The following is a 17,648-nucleotide window of genomic DNA, read 5'->3' as shown; positions in this document are numbered from 1 at the left end:
TCTTATGAGTTACTTGCGTTCTGACCACTTGTCATCCATTCATAACTTTTCGAAAACAGAAAATAATTTGCAACTTTCTGTTGCGATAAAATCATAATTTTGGCCGCCATCTTGGCTGATGCGGTATTTTCCATCAATGAAATCATTGCAGGCTCAATTTTCAAGCTGTCAACCGCTGATATTTTGTACTGCAGCTGCATCCGTGAAAACACGAGGCGATCGCATCAGCTGATGTTTTGATCAAAATTTGCCGATATCTTGGTGTGGCACCGCCAGCAAAGAAGAAAAAGCAATGTTAACACTTCAGAAAAACAAACCAAATATGAATAAGAAGAGCAAAAGCGTTATTTTCTTCCGTTGTGGCAGTCGAAGAGGCCCTGGCTTTCATCATTTGTGCCCCCATCATACGCTTCCGTCAACATCACAAGCCGCTTGGGGGCGTGATGTTTTGTGAAATTTGTAAGCCGGCAGCCAAGGTAGACAAGTAAAGAGTCTCATTAACAAATACTTGTGAATCAAACTTTATTATAACAGATTCGTTGTCTTGTAGATTTCATGTATACACAGTGTTACATTCATGTGATAATAACAAAAAAGTCAACTTTTCATTTACTTGTTGTACAGTCGCCATTCTTCACTTTTGAACGGGCAAGTAAAATTTTGCCAGGGCAAGTATGTCATCTTGCATACTTGCCCGGCTGACGACTTGGAGAAAAAACGAATATGGATCCCTGCCTTCCATGCAATGGATATGGATATTTTTTGGACAAAGAAGTTCTGTTGGAGTAGTAATTAATTTTGCAAAGTCTCCAATTTTGATAGCATAACAGCTTTTACAACTTTCTAGATCCATTGGATATGATAATCATGTTTACCTGAGAAGCACTTCTCCTTCTTCACCTGCAAGCTCTGGTGAACTGCTACGATCAACATCTTCATCACTTGAGCTGTGCTCTTCGTCAAGTTCATAGGACCACATGTTTGCATTATGTGATGAATCATCTGGAGAGAAGGCTGCCCACTGGGTATTGTTGCCGTTCGCTGAATTTTCACCTTCCCTCCATGTCCCTATTAAAAAATAGAACACCAGAACAACAACACAAGATATTTTCTTTAGAGGTAAATACTTTGCAAACATTTTGTTCATTTTATCTGGCATGTAATACCCCATCATCCAAGTAAAATCGAGTTAAACTCATTACCAATAGATGAGCATGTTTTGAGCTTAAAACAAACACATGCACCACTGGAACAGAGAGCATGCAAAGCCCAGTATACAACAATAACTTTCGTGTCTGCTGCATGAAAACAGCTGCTGGCCAGCATTGCCTAACTTACATGTAACCTAAATTTCATTACGCTTAATAAAAAAATACAGTAAAATTCCATTTTCTTGAATCTCCAAGGAAACTCTGACAGTCTTAACCCTTTCACCACCGGTGGCCCCTTTAGCGGCCAAAAATTAAAAGAGCGTGTAACACCCGTGGCCCCTTTAGCGGCCAAACAAAACAGCTAGAAAAGACCTCTTTTGTTTTGGGAAAAACTGGGCACTACTTTCCATATTTGGAAAACTAATTTATGCAAGTGAAAGCACATGCTTTGAAAACAAAATGGCCATCTGTTTCCACAAACTGAACGATGAAGAAAACATTGTAAAACGAAGAAGAAAACTTACCGCGCAATTTTTTTCGCCATTTTCAGCAACAACCGAAAGTGAAGACAATATTCAAGAGCAAATTTAACCGTGAATTTCAAGAGTTAAAGCCAAATATCTTCAAAATTGTTCGATCGATAACTAGTGAAGATGTGTAAGACATTTCAAGCGAACTGTAGACCGTAAACAACAAGAAATTCACCTGAATGTGACAGGGATGCTCTCAAACGATCTTTACATAATGCGGTAAGAGTTGTGCAGCATTTTCACTGTTTTTTGTATTTTGAATGAAATAAATATAACTGTTTTAATCTATTTGTTGGCTGTGAAATTATCTTTGCAGTGATGTATTTTTTAGTTAGATACGTTGTTTGTAGTACGCGCTAGCTTCGTTTGAAAAATTTGTGCACCATTCCTTCCTGAGAAATCGCCATTTTCTAAATGGCCGGTGTTAGGGGCACTTTTCTGTCAAAACGTGCGGTGGTGAAAGGGTTAAGAAATCGCAGGTAAAATTGCACTGTTTGACTGACGGAAAGGAAACCACATTTGGTTAGAGTTATGGAGTGATTCGAGAAATCAGGATTCCACAGTATTCCTACTACCAGCACAATACCACAGTTGTTTCCTATATGTACAAGTTTTAGGACTTACTTTCTTCCCTGGGTTCAGCTGCATGGTTTGCTGCCCAAGAGGATTCTGCCGCATTGTTCAAAGGTGGAGGACTAGTTGATGGTTGTCCCACCCAGCCAGAGCTGTGTGCCTGTTCACCTGATCAGAGGAAAGACCGCAGAATCATATGAAAAATATTTTTATACAATAACTGAAAAACTATCACCCGCTCATGGTCCAAAGTTATGGTCGATGAGCGTACAGGCCACAAAAGTGACAAAACCTGTACCGTAACCCAAGGCAAATTTTGGAAACTTGAGAAATTGACTGTCACAACATTTTCAAAAATATGATTAAGGTTTGACTGTATAACAAAATCCTAGCAAGTAATGATTCAATTAATTAATAACTACCGGATCAATTTAGGTTTCTGGGAAACTGCTCACCTACCCCTCCCCAAACCTAACATTAACCCTTACTTATCGCTTTGGACAAAATGTTAGGTTTGGGGAGGGGGTAGGTGAGCAGTTTTCCAGAAACCTAAATTGATCCTAACTACCTCCAGGTGCAGCTGAGGAGGGCAAGGACTGCGCTCTTGTCAGCACATGGGTGTGGGGTCCTGCCACTATTTGACCACTGTACACCACACCTTGAACAGGAGTCCCACCAGCTTGGTGATACTGTGGCACTGCAAAATGACCTTGCTGGTATGGTTGGGCAACAAACTGCCCTGCAACTATTTGCTGTGGGGGAGGCCCTGGGGACTGGAAGGCAGCTGGAATAAAGTGAGGCTGCTGTGTTGGTACCACATAGACGGCAGCCATTTGCTGCTGTTGTTGCGGCCAGTTTGCTCTTTGTTGCAGATGTTGTGGGGGAAGTTGCTGCAGTGTGACTGGCCTAGGCGGTGGAGGAATGACAACGTTTCCTGGGTAAACATTTGTTCCTGGAAGATTGACTGCAGGGGATCCCACCGGCGACGTAATACCTTCAGTGTCAGGGTTTACTGCAGCCATATCAACCATTTCAGCAGGCTGTACTTTGGACGAGCTTGTCAGTGAATTGTTATGTTCTTTCTTCCCATCAGCCTTTTTAAATGCCATTTTCTTCTTTTTCTCTGTTTTAGAATTTAAGAAAACTATTCTTAAGCCTTACAAGAACAGTGTAGTGTCAGTTGCACCTATAGTGAACATGTCATGAAAAAATTGTTCTAATTGGGTATCAAAGGTAACACACAATTAATTGTCAACACTCAAAGAATGTCAGACAACATTTGTTTCACATGACCGATCACCAAAAAAAGCTGGCAATAAATAAATGAATATTATCCTGACATAAATTTTGTCAAATTTCACTTTTTTACACAGCAAAGGCATCTTTAAAAGTTTTGCAAGACTTAAACTTCAATTTTGAGTCTTCTGCATTTGTAAACTGGATGAAACTAAATGGTTTACAGATCCTTCTGGAAAGTAAATAAAAATACATAGCCCACACAGTCAGACGACCTCCTGCTATAATTGTTAATTTAATGCCTCACTAAACATACAGTCATGTAAAAATTCTTTACCTTTTATTGCCATGGTGTTTTATTACAATGGTTAGGGAAGCATAGCCATTTTTGATACCATTTATGTTTAGCATTATTCCAAAAAGAACAGTAAACAAAAAACAAGATTACTGCTTCAAGATCTGATTTCCTTGGGCATAACAGACTAAACAATTCACATGTACAGTCATGTATTTGCAATTTCGACTGAGACAATTACAGAGCCAAAATTCCTACTTTCTAGATTTCTCGGTCATATGCAGTTCTGTACCTGGGATCTCATTATAAGAACCCTCCTACTGACACATTGTCTATGTTGTGATTCAAATTTATCTTTGGTTTAAAAATTTTCAAGCCAGTTATTGTCTTAAATTCATTATCATAATCTGAAACAATCAAACTGGTTTGCCACCCACTGGCTACCGGCTAGTGCATGTTTACAATAATGCAGGGCTGACTGATTGAAGTCAGTCACTCAGACAAGTGCAGTTGTTTAGGGCTTATAAGCCAAAGCACATTTAATAGTTTGCAAAGATGGACATTGTTGCTTACATTAGTGGTCACTGAAGGGAGGATATAATTACAGAGTTTTGCAGAGAACTTAAACAGGCTATTAAAAGTGTGGTAGTACATGCATAGGGAGCTGGTCCCTTTAGAGACTGGTCGTAGATGGAGCTTCAACTCGATATGCAGTTAGGAATAAATTATTATACTACCGTAATGATTCGATTTAGCGCCCTCCTTCGAATAAGCGCCCCCTTCTGAATAAGCGCCCCCCTTCATATGTGTGTTTGTCAATAAGCGCCCCTGTTCCAATAAGCGCCCCCATTCTAATAAGCGCCCCCCATTCTTATAAGCATCCCTATTCTAATAAGTGCCCCTATTGTGGATAACTGCCCCAACTGAAGTCATCGACGTCAAATAGAGAAATTTGCAAACATTCACTGTACCGTACAATGTATATATTTACTGCTAAAGTGAGCAATTCTTTTAAAAGTAACTGAACTTTCAACAATTTGTTACTGTTACAGTTTCTGTTATTATTAGTTATTTTAATAATTATTAAACTTTTGTTATGGACATTTGGTTGTTTCTCAAAAAATTAAATAAGCGCCCTGTCCCGAATAAGTGCCCTGTCTCGAATAAGCGCCCTCCCTTGAGGTGCCAAAAGAAAATAAGCGCCCCAAGCGCTAAATCGAATCATTACGGTATTAAAAAATATACACTGTAGCCCTAAAAGAAATCAATGTTCCTGTGATATATATGGTAATTCTTTAAATTTAATGTACAGATTAACAACATTAGCATAACTAAATCTCAGGTCTAAATAATTTGATATAACCTGAAGACATTATTACCTGCAGTATCAGGGAACTTTTCTTTTTCTCTCTTTTTCTTTTCCTGTCTGTTATTGCCATCATCATCCCCTTCTTCCACAAGCAAGGTTCGGTTCATATCTAAAATGCCGTATTCATATCAACAGGGTGCAAAGTAAGTAAAATTTAGAGCTGCTATTTTGGGCAAGTTAACAGTAAGATTTGCTTTTTACACCCACTATCAGTGTTACATGCATGGCGGCTTTCTATCGACATCTATCTTTCCATGTGCTAAACAAGCATCATGGATCGAAATCCGCCAATCACAGACCACAAGCATGACCTTTTCACCTTTTGGGCTCATTTGCATATTAAAACGAACAACAATATGCATCTGTTGTGATTGGCTCATTTCAAACAGCACGTCGAAAGATGATATTGAAAGATGATGTCGACAGATGTAGAGAGATAGCTATGCACACTGAAAGAATTTTGAGAAAGAACAACAAAATGTGTTTGAACAACAAAAGAAAGGCACAAGTTCCTTCTCCAAGATGTGAATAAACCTTTAGCAATCTGACTCTTACAAGTAATTTAGTTAATTTATGTCATGCTGTAATTTATTTTCTATTTAATTTGGCAAAATAAAATGGTTGTTGTTATTGTTGTTGTTACACTGAAAAACTTGAACATCAGCCCGACTTTTTCAAGTTTAAGGCTTCTTTTCTATCTGCTCGTAGCCAAACCACTTTTGAACAATTTTTGTGACTAGTACAGAGCATTTTAGCAAGGTGAGGCCACCATTAGTGGATTTCCAGTTAATACCGACACCTTCATTGCATTTTCAAGTAGTGCCAAATCTTGGTGACACTTTTCCTTTAAGCTCCCCTCTCTTTAAATTCCCTTCAGCAAAACCTCCCTAATAAGCCCCCACTCAAACATCACCTTTTTCATATAAAGTCCCCTTCGAACTATATAAAGTTCCCGTCCCCTTCCCTAGATAGTAAATCCTGCAACTTATGAACAAAAACTTATGGTTTTTGGACGTGGTAATGCGATGGATTGCCTCGACTTCGTGCGACGATTGCATTTGTTCGTGGTTTTGCTTGGTTTTATATGGTTTTAAGTTAGTAAATTTCCATTGACTATGATCTCAAAATACAGGAAATGGCATCTTAGAGGCCTGTATTTTTATTTTTTTCCGGGGGGTGCATGCCCACGGACCTCCTAGAGTCTCACATCTTCTGCGCTCATGGCCGCAACCAAAATCTCCCGTTTTTTCATCTCAGAGGGTTGGAATATCTAGTAAACTCAATGTGACAGTTTTGTTTAGATAAATCACAACTCGCATTATGCAACTTAATTTTATCTTGAGCTTCCTAACTGAACTTTCAAAACAGGAACTTCAAAGCTTATACAGTAACACCCTTTACATTATATACAGAAATAAAATTTGTTCTTCCGATAACAACAAAAAGGAATACCAAAATATTATTTATTACATTCAAGACTGATATTCAAGACAATGAAATTGTATATTGAAGTTAATCTGTGATGTTATAAGCTTAATTGCTCGTAAGACAAGATTTATCAATAAATTTATACGATTTTAACAAATGATTAAACAGCTGTGTAACCCTGGACTTAAATAAACCAGAAATACACACCAATGGTCTAGAAATAATATAGCTAAGACATTCTCACCTTTTGCGAGTCTATTTCTTGCAAAGCAGTTACGTTTTTGTCCACTTTGCGTCCAAATTCGATATCCTCTTCTGCAACTCTATGTCTAAAGCTCACGAATTATTGTGGTTTTCGCTTTCAGTACGAAGCGAACTTGCCTGACAGGAGGCCAAAAATAGGTCATTGCGAACAAATAAGCATTTTCTACCATGTATATATCTGTACGATTAAATTAAGACTTCTAGTCAACCAAATATTGCACGATTTTACCAATTTCCTCCACTGAGTAGCAGAAGTCTGCGGCCATATTGGAACAAGTCACGTGCCAAAATACACACTCCCGGATGACAATGGGGCGGAGAAGTCGGATAAAGTCCCCCGTGAAGGTATAAACCACTTCCGTAACCTCTTCCGGTATATACGACTTTTGGGGGACAGTGACAAGGGCAGTTAATTAGTGTGTTCAACCTTAAATATTATTTTATTCTAAATATTTTTTATTGTCCATTCGGATAGAATATTCAAAGATTAACGGGACGGATCACTCGAGGCTCTCAAAAGATACCCTTCTTGAAATTACTGGAAAGTTCTCACTATCCCGATTTGCCGAACGTGCCCGCTGAGTTGAAGAGTGAAGCATTTCCGGCTAGGTTTCAGCCTGGGGACGGAGGGCTGCCAACTAAGATGAACCATGACCAACCAATATGTTGCTTAGCGATATTTCTCAAGCAAATCGCAGGTTCGGTAAAACTCAGAGATGGTTTTCCGACAAAAATAAATGGACTGAGCTCAGTAACATTACTTCTTTGTTACATTGACCAGTTCGTTTTCTTGTTTTAGCTCCCCGAACATGTTAAGTTCTAGGTCGGGTGAATATTCAAAGAGAAAACAAATAGGAAGGAAAAACTTCTTTACAATATGTAATAACCGAGCAAGAAAAATAACTTCATTTCTTGTTCTAGATAGCGTCGTAAATGCAAAAACATCTTAAGCTTCAGTATTTTAAAGAGGGTGTCGTGTGATAATCTTCCTGGAGAAAAACTTATCCAAGAAAGCTATGAAGCTATGACCAGAACTAGTACCAAATGGTTAATTATATTTTAAAAAATCTGAATGAGAATCACGAGCAAGAGTTTGTCCCGCGCCCCCGTACCTAGTACCAAATGGTTAATTATATTTTGAGCAAGAGTTTGTCCCGCGCCCACGTACTCTCCCTCAGACCCCGCTCTTCCGCTCGCGGAAACCCCTCTCGGGAGCCTGTTCGCAGGCTACAGAAAACGCGATTTTTGTAACCTGACAACATAACTTTTTTCCTCACTTTTTTACTCAAATAAAAATTACAAACCTTATTATGTTTAATATAATAAACGTTAGTTTTTCTAGTTGGTCCCCATGTGCCAAAGTGGACACAATGAACTTGCAGTCAGGCAGAATAAGCAAATTTTCGAGCAGAACTTATCGAAGCCTGCACTTTATACGGGGTCGACCATTTTTACGGACTTGCGGTCGTTTCGCCCGATGGCTTTTTACGTGTGATTCGAAGAAAAACTGATCACGTGATGTAGAAAAGGGTGTCATGTCTTACTGTAGCTGATTCCAGTCAAAAACAGGACATTTGGGGGAACAAGTGCCCTTCGGCAAATATTTGTGATGAGCTCAGGCTTTCCCGTTGTCGCACGTACTATTTTTTTTAAATTTTGGAGAAAGAATATGCCTTTTTGCAATCTGCCTTGGCTCTGAGACTAATACTGTCCTTCGCAGCCGTGATATGTGACAAGCCCAAAGAATGGCTGCAAAGGAGACTGTCACTGAGGGCCTGATCACATGGCCGGAATTTCAGGCCGGTTTTCCAGGCTGAGATTTCAGCTCGGCTTCTAGAACAAATCTTCTTAGAAAGACATTTGCGATTACATGAAGGAAGTTTCATTACAGCCCAAGCTGAAATTTCCAGCCCGGTTTCAACTGGAAATCTCAGCCCGGCCAAACGGGCTAACAAACCTCGTGTAATTGCGTTTTCAATATCAGCCCAGGCTGAAAGTAAGCTTACAGATGCGCAGTGCTGGTTTTCAACGAAAGAAAATGGCGGCCATGATAATTATTCAGTTTTAAAAAGTTCAACCCGGGCTGAAATTCGCCATGTTATAGCAACAAAATTTCAGTCCGGCAGACCGGGCTGAAATTCGCCAAGAAATATTTTATTCATCCCTCAAACTAGATGCGATTTCTTTTGTTCTATTGCCCTAAGCCTCAAATTTAATACATCGAAATTGGCCTATTCCAAGCGAAACTGATACTTCAAACTCTTCATCTCTCGAAAGTAGAAAGGCGTAAATAGTTGCTATTATAAGTAAAAAAAAATCCGCTTTTGCATTTTCTTTAAAGTGTGCTTAACCAATCAAAGTAAACATGCTGTGTCGTGTGTGTTTTTTAACCAATCAGGAGCTTCTCGATACCAATGGTAAAATCGCTTGCAAACGTAAGTTATCCCGCGCTTGGCACAGGTTGCATATATTTTGCTGAGTACATTGTTTTGTTTTCATTGTTTCTTGGTTTCCGTTTTACAACGGTCATAAGCTATATAATTAAAATTTTTACAATGATCTAGAGTAACAAACGTTTTAAGTCATTTGATATTTTCTTCCGTGAAAACTAGGTTCCTGCAATTGGCTTTCGCCCAACAAAACGGCAACAGTTTGTTTTTTGTATGTGTTGGTAATGCCTGTCACTACTTGCTCTTGGATTTGGAAAAGCTGGTTTAGGCACGAAATAACTCATTATCCAACAAAACGTTTCCTTGCAATGCATCTCACTGCTGTAAATAGTTGTTTGTAATATTATTCTGGAATGTCACTTCTCTAACAAAGCCAACGCTTTATGTAAATTGTCAATAGCTGTCTTGACATCCTCATACTGCAAAGCACTGGCGGCAAAGCGGCAATATTTTTGGGCTTTCTCGCTGTCCACAGGAGATAACGTGCTGCTTGGCTGAGTGGGAAGAACAGAAGCAGCAGGTGCTGCAGGGTGGGCGGCGGCTGCTGGAGGAAGAGGCTAGAACAAAATTAATGAAATTTTTTAGAAGTCTGAACAGACAAACCAAAACCTCCGTTTACAGGTTCTTTGTGTATGCAAACACGACAAACACCGGCCAATCCAAAGTAGATATTTGTATGTGATTCCCAATAAACCTGCCCTGCATGGACACCTTCCACGAAAGGACTCTTTAATGCTATTAAGGATTTGAAATCTGGTGGGAAGTGGGAAGAGGGAGGGGCGAAAACCCATCTTTATACCATGCCATAGAAAATACAGCCAATCAGAATACAGGAAAGCCGTTGTATATTCGACGGTATTCAACCCAACCTTCCCATAGTGCGCTGCGACTGTATTCTGGACGAAATTTAGTAAGCGTATTTTCTATGGCATGGTATAAAATAGTTACACAACACTTTCTCGTGGTATACTATGGAATATCCCACTTGTCACTTGTATTTTCTTGGCATACACACTCGCCTAAAGGCTCGTGTGTATACCGAGAAAATACAAGTGACTCGTGGGATATTCCATAGTATACCACTCGAAAGCGTTGCATAACTAGTATGTACACAGACTATGAAGCACCTTAATCTGTCCACTACTGTTTCTTTATTCCTAGATTTTGCAAGCGAGCACCCAAGCAAACAAGAGCGTGTTTTATCCAACCTCACCCCATTGCTTTGCCACTCTTTGAAATCCCCTGCAGTTTATATTTTTCTCGTTCGAAAAAAATAGATGATGTGCCTGTGAACAGACCAGAAAAATCTAAACAAGAACACCAACAAAAAACGCAAACACAATACTACCTGGTGTATACTGGGCTGAGCAGGGGCCGGTGGTGTTGGATAACTTGGCTGATTAGGAGTAAAAGGTTGAGAGGGAAACTGTCCAGGTGCTCCTGCTGTGTTTGTAGGGTAGGGAGGGTACCCAGGGGGTTGCTGTGTGTTAGTAGGGTAGGGAGGGTACGGTGCAGCCCCTCCTTCTGCTTCACCAGTAAAATCATCATCGCCACCAGCTGGCCCTGGTACAGGTGTTTCTCCAGTCTTTAGACACTTGTGGATGTAAGCTGCTTTCCATTTAGCATATTTACAGTGATGTGCTGCCTTCAAAAGTGAAAAATATAATTATATTGCAATAAAACATGACACAAGCAAGGGAACAATTTGCCATGGTCTTACTCTCAAACAACAATGGTAGCCTGCGTCACAGACGAACTCAACTGAACTTTACTGGTGAGTTCATCTGCAATGCAGGCTATTGCAGTAAATTCTTGGTCAAATACCTGAAAGTGTTTACTTGCCTGCCAATGAAGCAAAAAAGCTTCTTTAGAACTGGCTGCCAAGTTGTAACCTCAATGTCCCCTATCTCAAGTCTACTACATTGACCACAACTCCTCTAGAATGCCAACATTAAAATGCACAACTATTTTAACCTGTCTGGCATGTGTAAGCTTTGGGCACTAACGAATGTACATTCTAATGTGTTTTATGTCATTTACCTCTTCTGACAATTCACCAAACTGTGAAAGAACATCATAAAGGAGACTGGCTGTGTAAAATGACTTGACAACATTTCTGAAATACACAGAAAAATCATGTCTGACTTCAATTTACATTTTATTATACCTAACATACCTATACCTATTCTACCTATTCTACCATACCTATTCTGTTGGTTTTCTATTTAACTGTTAGACTGCAAGCCCGAGGTTGCTACCACTCAGATGATAGTTAGCATGGGGCACTGAGTCAACTATCATAATCAGCAGAAACTGGTAGCAAGCCGTATAATAACTTATTAATAAGCAGAATCCTTTGCTGATCTGTTAAACGTAAGATATCCATTAAACTTATTTTATTGACAGTTTTGATTTCCACTTTTTGGGTATGATGCAAAGAAAACAACCCACATAGTTACGCAGTTACTGGGTTACGCTTATGAATGATCAATAGTAGGGTCCTGTGTATGTAGCCAGTCAGATTGCATGTTTTGTAAGGGTTATACAGCTTAATATTTTAATGGTCAACAAGCCAAAAGCCTAATATTGTCTTCAAACATCTTTCAGTTGCAGGCAGTGTGGGCAAGTGGTTAGGGGGCTGAACTTCAAATCTGATGTCCAAGGTTCGAGTCCTGACTACAACCTGGAGTTGTTTCTTGGCAGGATAGCAAGTAGTCTGCCTCCTGCCAGTTTGAATTTTTAAGCTCATAATGTCTATTTAAAACATTTGTTTGATTTGTTTCAGTTTAAGTGGCATTCCTGAGAACTAAAAAAAAACGCTTGGTGCAGTTAAGTGCATTGACCACTATAAGCAACATTAACATTTTTTTACATTTTTACTTTTACAGGCAGAATTGTGGTCTATCCAAAAGTATTGTCAGTGGTAATCTACAAATTAAAACATACTTGTTAAATTTTGCAGCACGATCTTCAGTATCAGCCCACAGGAAGAGTTGCAAAGCTTTCTCGTCAATATAAATCTGGGCAACAACATCATCAGTAACAGCCTCGTATCCCTGGGAACTCAACTCCTTCTTTGTCTATAAGAACAAATTCATGATTAAATGGGCTACCGCACATGGTTATACATGTTGCAATTTACAGCAAGGCGCCCAAATGTGTGACCACTTTTAATTTATTCACATTCTTTCGTGCAGATTTAATCCAATCAAAAGCCGTGGATAGCTTGCAGTTGACTTCTGATTGGATTAAATCTGCATGAAAGAATGTGAATAAATTAAAAGTGGTCACACATTTGGGCGCCTTGCTGTAAAATAATAAATTCATTAATATTAGAATAATTTCAACCCTCCAAGTTGTGACAATTTTAGTCACCATGGTGACTATATTTTGGAATCATGTACAAATTTAAACAAGCTTAAAATTTTTTTGATGGCAACTTCTACATAGGTAGTCACCAAATGGCCAGTAAAGAATATAGTTAAATCGTAGGGTTGTTCAAACTAGTTTGATTTGTCTTTTTCTCTTTCTGATTTGTTACCATTATTACCATTATCCCTAAACAATGAAAAATACATATCAAACTACCGGGTAGTTCGAAATCGTTTATAAACTTACTATGACACATACATACTGGTCTTAAAATCAAATGTCAGAAACTGGTAAACGGTTAAAAAGTTCTGCAAGAAAACATTAATGGAGAAATTGGTTGTCTCACCTGTACAAAGCCTCAATCGAAAATGCATTGAGGTCAACTTGATTGTTGTCATTTCTTAATCAATATTAAGTTTTTGAGGTCAAAACAATACATGTAGCCACATGACTACATGAAGTCATTAAAACTTTAAGCACAGATTTAATACTAGCCATACCTTTTCTAACTGGTCCATTAACTGTAGCAAGAACGCTTTACTTTCTTTTCCTTTGCTATCAATTTTGATGCCTTTCTGCACTGCATGAAGTCGACCTAACAACAGAAAGATATTCACTCTTGTACAAGCAAGTAAATCAGATTTCAGGATGAAGAACCTTACATTATGTATTTCCCACTTTTTAGAATGTACACAAAATATCAAAAACCAATCACAGCATGATGGTAATATCCCCTTCTTTGACTAGACCTGCCAACTCTCACACCTGTGTATTTCCCACTTTTTAGAACGTACACAAAATATCAAAAACCAATCACAGCATGATGGTAATATCCCCTTCTTTGACTAGACCTGCCAACTCTCACACCTGTGTGTGCCTCATGCCTGAAGATCCAAAATATCGATCTCACACATTGACTGACAAATTTGGATTAATACTCTTAAAACCACTTAAATGTAAATTCAATTTAATTTTGGCAAAAAATGACCCAGAAAATGAGCATTGCTATATTCATGTTCAACTGAGTCAATTTCAGCAATTTCACAGACTTCTGCAACGTTTTAAAATCACTATCAAACTCACCCTGCGAGCAGAGCCTCTTTAAACTTCCCTACGGTTGAGATTTGGGAAGTAGAAAGAGGCTCTGCATGAATCTTGTCATTTCTTTGAAGTCACCGCAGCCCCAAAGTTTGGGCTGGTCAGTCCGGATTAAACCGGTTTTTGCTGCGCGGGCATTAATTTTTGGAAAAACTAATGGCCAAGACGGAGCCCACAGTACGCTCTCGAAAGCACTAGAGCTAACGATTGCTCTCGCCATCTGCTACCGTTTATGTGCGTGTGCAGCTTGTGGATCATTTAAGATCTCGTTTTTTCGCAAACCAAGAAGAAATTTCACGATTTAAATAGCACATCTCTACCATAAAGTCACTAATACGACCTCAAGCGGTGCTTGACGTGTTTTTACTGAGGGAACTCAGACGCTTTTCGAAGAAAAAAACTTGTAAAACAAACACTTTGTTCACAATGTCATGTACGATCCGACACGCCATTCCGTGCGCACATGCTAAGATTAAGTGGTCCTCGCGCAAGCTAAATGCGCAAGCATCGCGTAAACCTTGCGCATGCTTAACAAAGATTTTATATGATTCTTGCAGAGCCCCTTCTTCTCAAGCATATCAGTGGAAAAAGAAGGGGCTCTACTCGCAGGGTGTATCAAACTGTGCTGGCAGCTACCGATTATGATTCTTAGGGGTGCAACTTTTCACCACTGACTTCACAAAACCCACTTCAATATTTGTGGACCCCAAAGTAGGCAAGAGGATTCGGCAAATGCTGCCTACTACTTCAGAACATTTCAAGATCCAGGGATGATTAAGTCATAGCCTATAAATAATAATTATATAAATTGACAATTAAGTAGCCATTAACTCAATTCCGTTCAAAGTTTCCAATATTTTTTCGTTCTACGATGCCGACAGGGCCGTCATTAATTACTTGTTACCGCTTTTCTAAGTAGGCTCTTTGTTTCTGGGGCACTGCTAGCTGTTAAACTTAACTTACTTATGTAAGCTTACTTTTGGATTGCTGAATTCAGCTGAATTGCAGAATTGAGAAGATTTATTTTATACAAATTCATCTTTCTCTAAATTTATTAGAACCTTGCCGAAGACCTTACAATGGCAAGCAGAATATTTTAAACCATACTTACAGTAATAAGCCACAACAGGATCTCGTTTATCATATTCCACGGCTGTTTTTAGGTATGGAGAAATCGCTTTCAGAGTCGCTGGAACTTGGTTCGCCATATTTTTCCTTCCTCTTCTGCTGCACTCGCTGTTCACAGTTTTTTCGCAATCGTGGGCTCACATTAGCTCATCGAGGTTCCACGAAGTTCATTTTATGCATTCATCTTACAGCCCCAATTGTACCCGAATTTTCCTTATTTGGAAGTTGGGAGCCCAGTAACTATGGCAACTCTTAGAAAGCAAACATCTTGTCGCTTAGTATTTCTTGTGTTGCTCGAAGCCGTCGATCAGTGTTTGTAGTTGACGAATTAAAAGAGAGTTTTGGAGTCTTGTTCGACGATGTACATGAGTGTGATGCAGCAAACGAAGGACTATCCTTTGCAAACGACTCTTCGAAAGAAAGAGGAAAAAGTAAGTGTGATTCTTGTTTCATGCTGCTATTTTGTCGTGCGAAAGCAATCTTTGTACTCATGCAACGTACTGAATTTGAGTTTCACTGTTCACCTAGGAAAAAAGATCTGTAACAGCGTACCACGCTTCCATTGTCGCTGAACCCTTTACAACAAAGTCAAGATTAACGAATGCAATGGTAATACCAGGATATTTTTGTGTCTTTTTGCTTACAAATAAGATAAAAAACGCATCCAAGCCATGTTAATTCAAGTCTAATAATCAATTTCACATTGGTTGCTAAGGTTGTTGATTATACTTTTCCATCAGGTTGTTCCCGCTCCAAGTGCCGGAGCTTTTAGAGAAAGACCATCAGAAAGAACAAGTTTCAAAAAATGTTACGAGCGAGGCGATTTTCCCATCGCTTTGGAACATGACACGAAGGGGAACAAGATTGCCTGGAAGGTTGAAATAGAGAGGCTTGATTATCATCATTACCTTCCGCTGTTCTTCGAAGGATTGTCCGAAACATCGCATCCCTACGGATTCTTCGCCCGACAAGGAGTCCACGATATGATGGAGCATGGAGGAGCCAAAGTTCTTCCTGTTATTCCACAGCTTATTATCCCGGTCAAGAAAGCACTAAACACGCGAAATCACCAAGTTATATGCACCACGCTCAAAGCTTTGCAGCATCTTGTGATCGCTGGTGAGATGATTGGTGAAGCTCTTGTTCCCTACTACAGGCAAATCCTACCGATTTTAAACATCTTTAAGAATAAAAATATCAACTCCGGGGATGGAATCGATTACAGCCAGCAAAAAAGAGAAAATGTCGGCGACTTGATACAAGAAACTCTCGAAGCCCTCGAGCGGCGCGGAGGCCCCGATGCGTTTATCAACATCAAATATATGGTGCCTACTTACGAATCTTGTATGTTAAATTAACTTTGAGTTTAAGAATATTGTGAACATTGTGGATTATTTACGGAAAATGGTCAACCAGACTTGCAATTTAAGTTTTAAAGGATGATACTGGTTGTATATATATTTTTGTTCTCTTAGTTATATAAGCTTATACTAAGCTACACAACTCTAGCAACGAAAAATGCATCTGTTCTTTTGGTATTTTTATGATCAATGAACTTCAGCTGATACAATTATGCTTACCACTGATATGTTTACATAAAAAGACCTCGTCATTGTTTTCAAACATACATTGTACATAATAAATAGTTTTATCATTTTAATTTCGATTGATCACTGTTCGCTTAACTCCAAAAACAACAAACTCTAGAAATGTTGTTTCCTTGGCGGAAGTAAAATCTGAGATCCATGTACTTTGACATGTACTTTGATTTTTCTTGCTTCATTAATCCATATGATCTGCAAATATTTTTGTGGGTATTATTAATGATGATGCTGTTTTAATGCAGTTAGCCCCTTACAGATAAAGTGTTCTGAAACAGGACTTTTATTTTGGATCTGTTGATGCAATATCTGTCAGTGTATCTGGAATAAATGCTTAATCTAACTGGACAATAGTAATATATTTCAGCTTTGTTAAAAAAACCCATATCTACCATAACAGATGTTGACCAATGTACGCTGGCTTCGACTGTGTGCAACACTCGAAAATGCCACCCGTTTGAGCAATTTAGATCTTGAGGCATGGTTCAAGCAACAAGCTCATCGTTTTTCTTGACTTGGGACTTGATACTCAAAACTCAAAATTTTCAAGGCTTGAGGAACTGTCAACTTACATTTGAGCGGTACTGTATAATTAGACACTAATAAAAGTTTGATACTTAACAATTATTCCATGAGCACATAGTGGATATGAGATGGTAGATAGCCAACAAGGTGTCATTGGCCATTACTGTCTCATATCTAACAAGCACAAGTGGAATAATTGCTTATATTTAAAAAACACCCAAAGTATTGCAATATTTGAGCTTCCTGGCTGTTCTTGCTGACATGGTATATGAGCTCAAATATTGGCAAGAAGTAAATCAAAAATCAAGAGCTGCAAGATATCATGGCTAGTTTCTAAAGGGGCTACCGTATTTACTTGAATAAGCGCCGCAGTCCTGATGCGGCGCTTGGCTTCGTTGAACTAAAAATTGTCAGTACAAAGCAACTCTAAAACAAGCTTGAACACTTCTTTTCATCAAGAGCGATGTTTTGCAGTTCAAAGTGATTTTTTACCGCTTGCCCATTAGTTTTTCAATTCAAAATTTTACAATGGCACACTCGGATGCCGCCCGTTTGGCTTTGTCTTGGGCTGTTCCCGCTCTCTTCTTCTTGCTTGTCTTTTCCTTTCGGCTTGGGCTTCCTTCTTTGG

General features: G+C 39.0%; 3 protein-coding genes across 5 annotated transcripts in view; 1 reads left to right on the top strand and 2 right to left on the bottom strand.

The window, feature by feature from the left end:
* Positions 1-7,141, bottom strand: part of LOC144658558 (uncharacterized) — a 40,631-nt gene extending 33,490 nt beyond the window's left edge. For all 3 annotated transcript variants that reach the window (XM_078518996.1, XM_078518997.1, XM_078518998.1), the window contains exons 1-5: positions 6,827-7,141; positions 5,165-5,263; positions 2,823-3,377; positions 2,306-2,422; positions 876-1,068 (exon numbers count right to left, since the gene is read on the bottom strand). In XM_078518996.1, the coding sequence (XP_078375122.1) occupies positions 876-1,068; positions 2,306-2,422; positions 2,823-3,377; positions 5,165-5,261 (962 nt within the window). In that variant the 5' untranslated portion in view covers positions 5,262-5,263; positions 6,827-7,141. The remainder of the gene's footprint in view (positions 1-875; positions 1,069-2,305; positions 2,423-2,822; positions 3,378-5,164; positions 5,264-6,826) is intronic.
* Positions 7,142-8,104: 963 nt separating this feature from the next.
* LOC144658606 (vacuolar protein sorting-associated protein VTA1 homolog) lies at positions 8,105-15,002 on the bottom strand. Its single transcript, XM_078519064.1, has 6 exons — positions 14,878-15,002; positions 13,169-13,263; positions 12,243-12,376; positions 11,337-11,412; positions 10,645-10,941; positions 8,105-9,853 (listed from the first exon to the last, which is right to left on the bottom strand). The coding sequence occupies exons 1-6, from the start codon at positions 14,972-14,974 to the stop codon at positions 9,653-9,655; spliced, it is 900 nt and encodes a 299-aa protein (XP_078375190.1). The 5' UTR covers positions 14,975-15,002; the 3' UTR covers positions 8,105-9,652.
* Positions 15,003-15,162: 160 nt separating this feature from the next.
* LOC144658610 (parkin coregulated gene protein homolog) lies at positions 15,163-16,588 on the top strand. The gene is made up of 3 exons (XM_078519071.1): positions 15,163-15,325; positions 15,423-15,503; positions 15,635-16,588. The coding sequence occupies exons 1-3, from the start codon at positions 15,254-15,256 to the stop codon at positions 16,250-16,252; spliced, it is 771 nt and encodes a 256-aa protein (XP_078375197.1). The 5' UTR covers positions 15,163-15,253; the 3' UTR covers positions 16,253-16,588.
* Positions 16,589-17,648: the final 1,060 nt, after the last annotated feature.

Source organism: Oculina patagonica, chromosome 6 (genome assembly GCF_052425735.1).
Source record: "Oculina patagonica isolate OP01 chromosome 6, crgOcupat, whole genome shotgun sequence".
Classification (NCBI taxonomy): Eukaryota; Metazoa; Cnidaria; class Anthozoa; order Scleractinia; family Oculinidae; genus Oculina; species Oculina patagonica.
Note: the sequence above shows the minus strand (reverse complement) of the source record. Positions and strands in the feature narration are given on the sequence as shown.

What these genes read in the sequence shown, in the direction of transcription:
- LOC144658606 (XM_078519064.1), bottom strand. Translation starts at nt 14,974, where the DNA reads ATGGCGAACCAAGTTCCAGCGACTCTGAAAGCGATTTCTCCATACCTA. An exon ending in CGTGCTGCAAAATTTAACAA is followed by an intron (nt 11,413 to 12,242) that starts GTATGTTTTAAT and finishes TGTGTATTTCAG; the next exon opens with AAATGTTGTCAAGTCATTTT. An exon ending in TTGGTGAATTGTCAGAAGAG is followed by an intron (nt 10,942 to 11,336) that starts GTAAATGACATA and finishes TCACTTTTGAAG; the next exon opens with GCAGCACATCACTGTAAATA.
- LOC144658610 (XM_078519071.1), top strand. Translation starts at nt 15,254, where the DNA reads ATGTACATGAGTGTGATGCAGCAAACGAAGGACTATCCTTTGCAAACG. An exon ending in TTCGAAAGAAAGAGGAAAAA is followed by an intron (nt 15,326 to 15,422) that starts GTAAGTGTGATT and finishes CTGTTCACCTAG; the next exon opens with GAAAAAAGATCTGTAACAGC. An exon ending in CAAGATTAACGAATGCAATG is followed by an intron (nt 15,504 to 15,634) that starts GTAATACCAGGA and finishes CTTTTCCATCAG; the next exon opens with GTTGTTCCCGCTCCAAGTGC.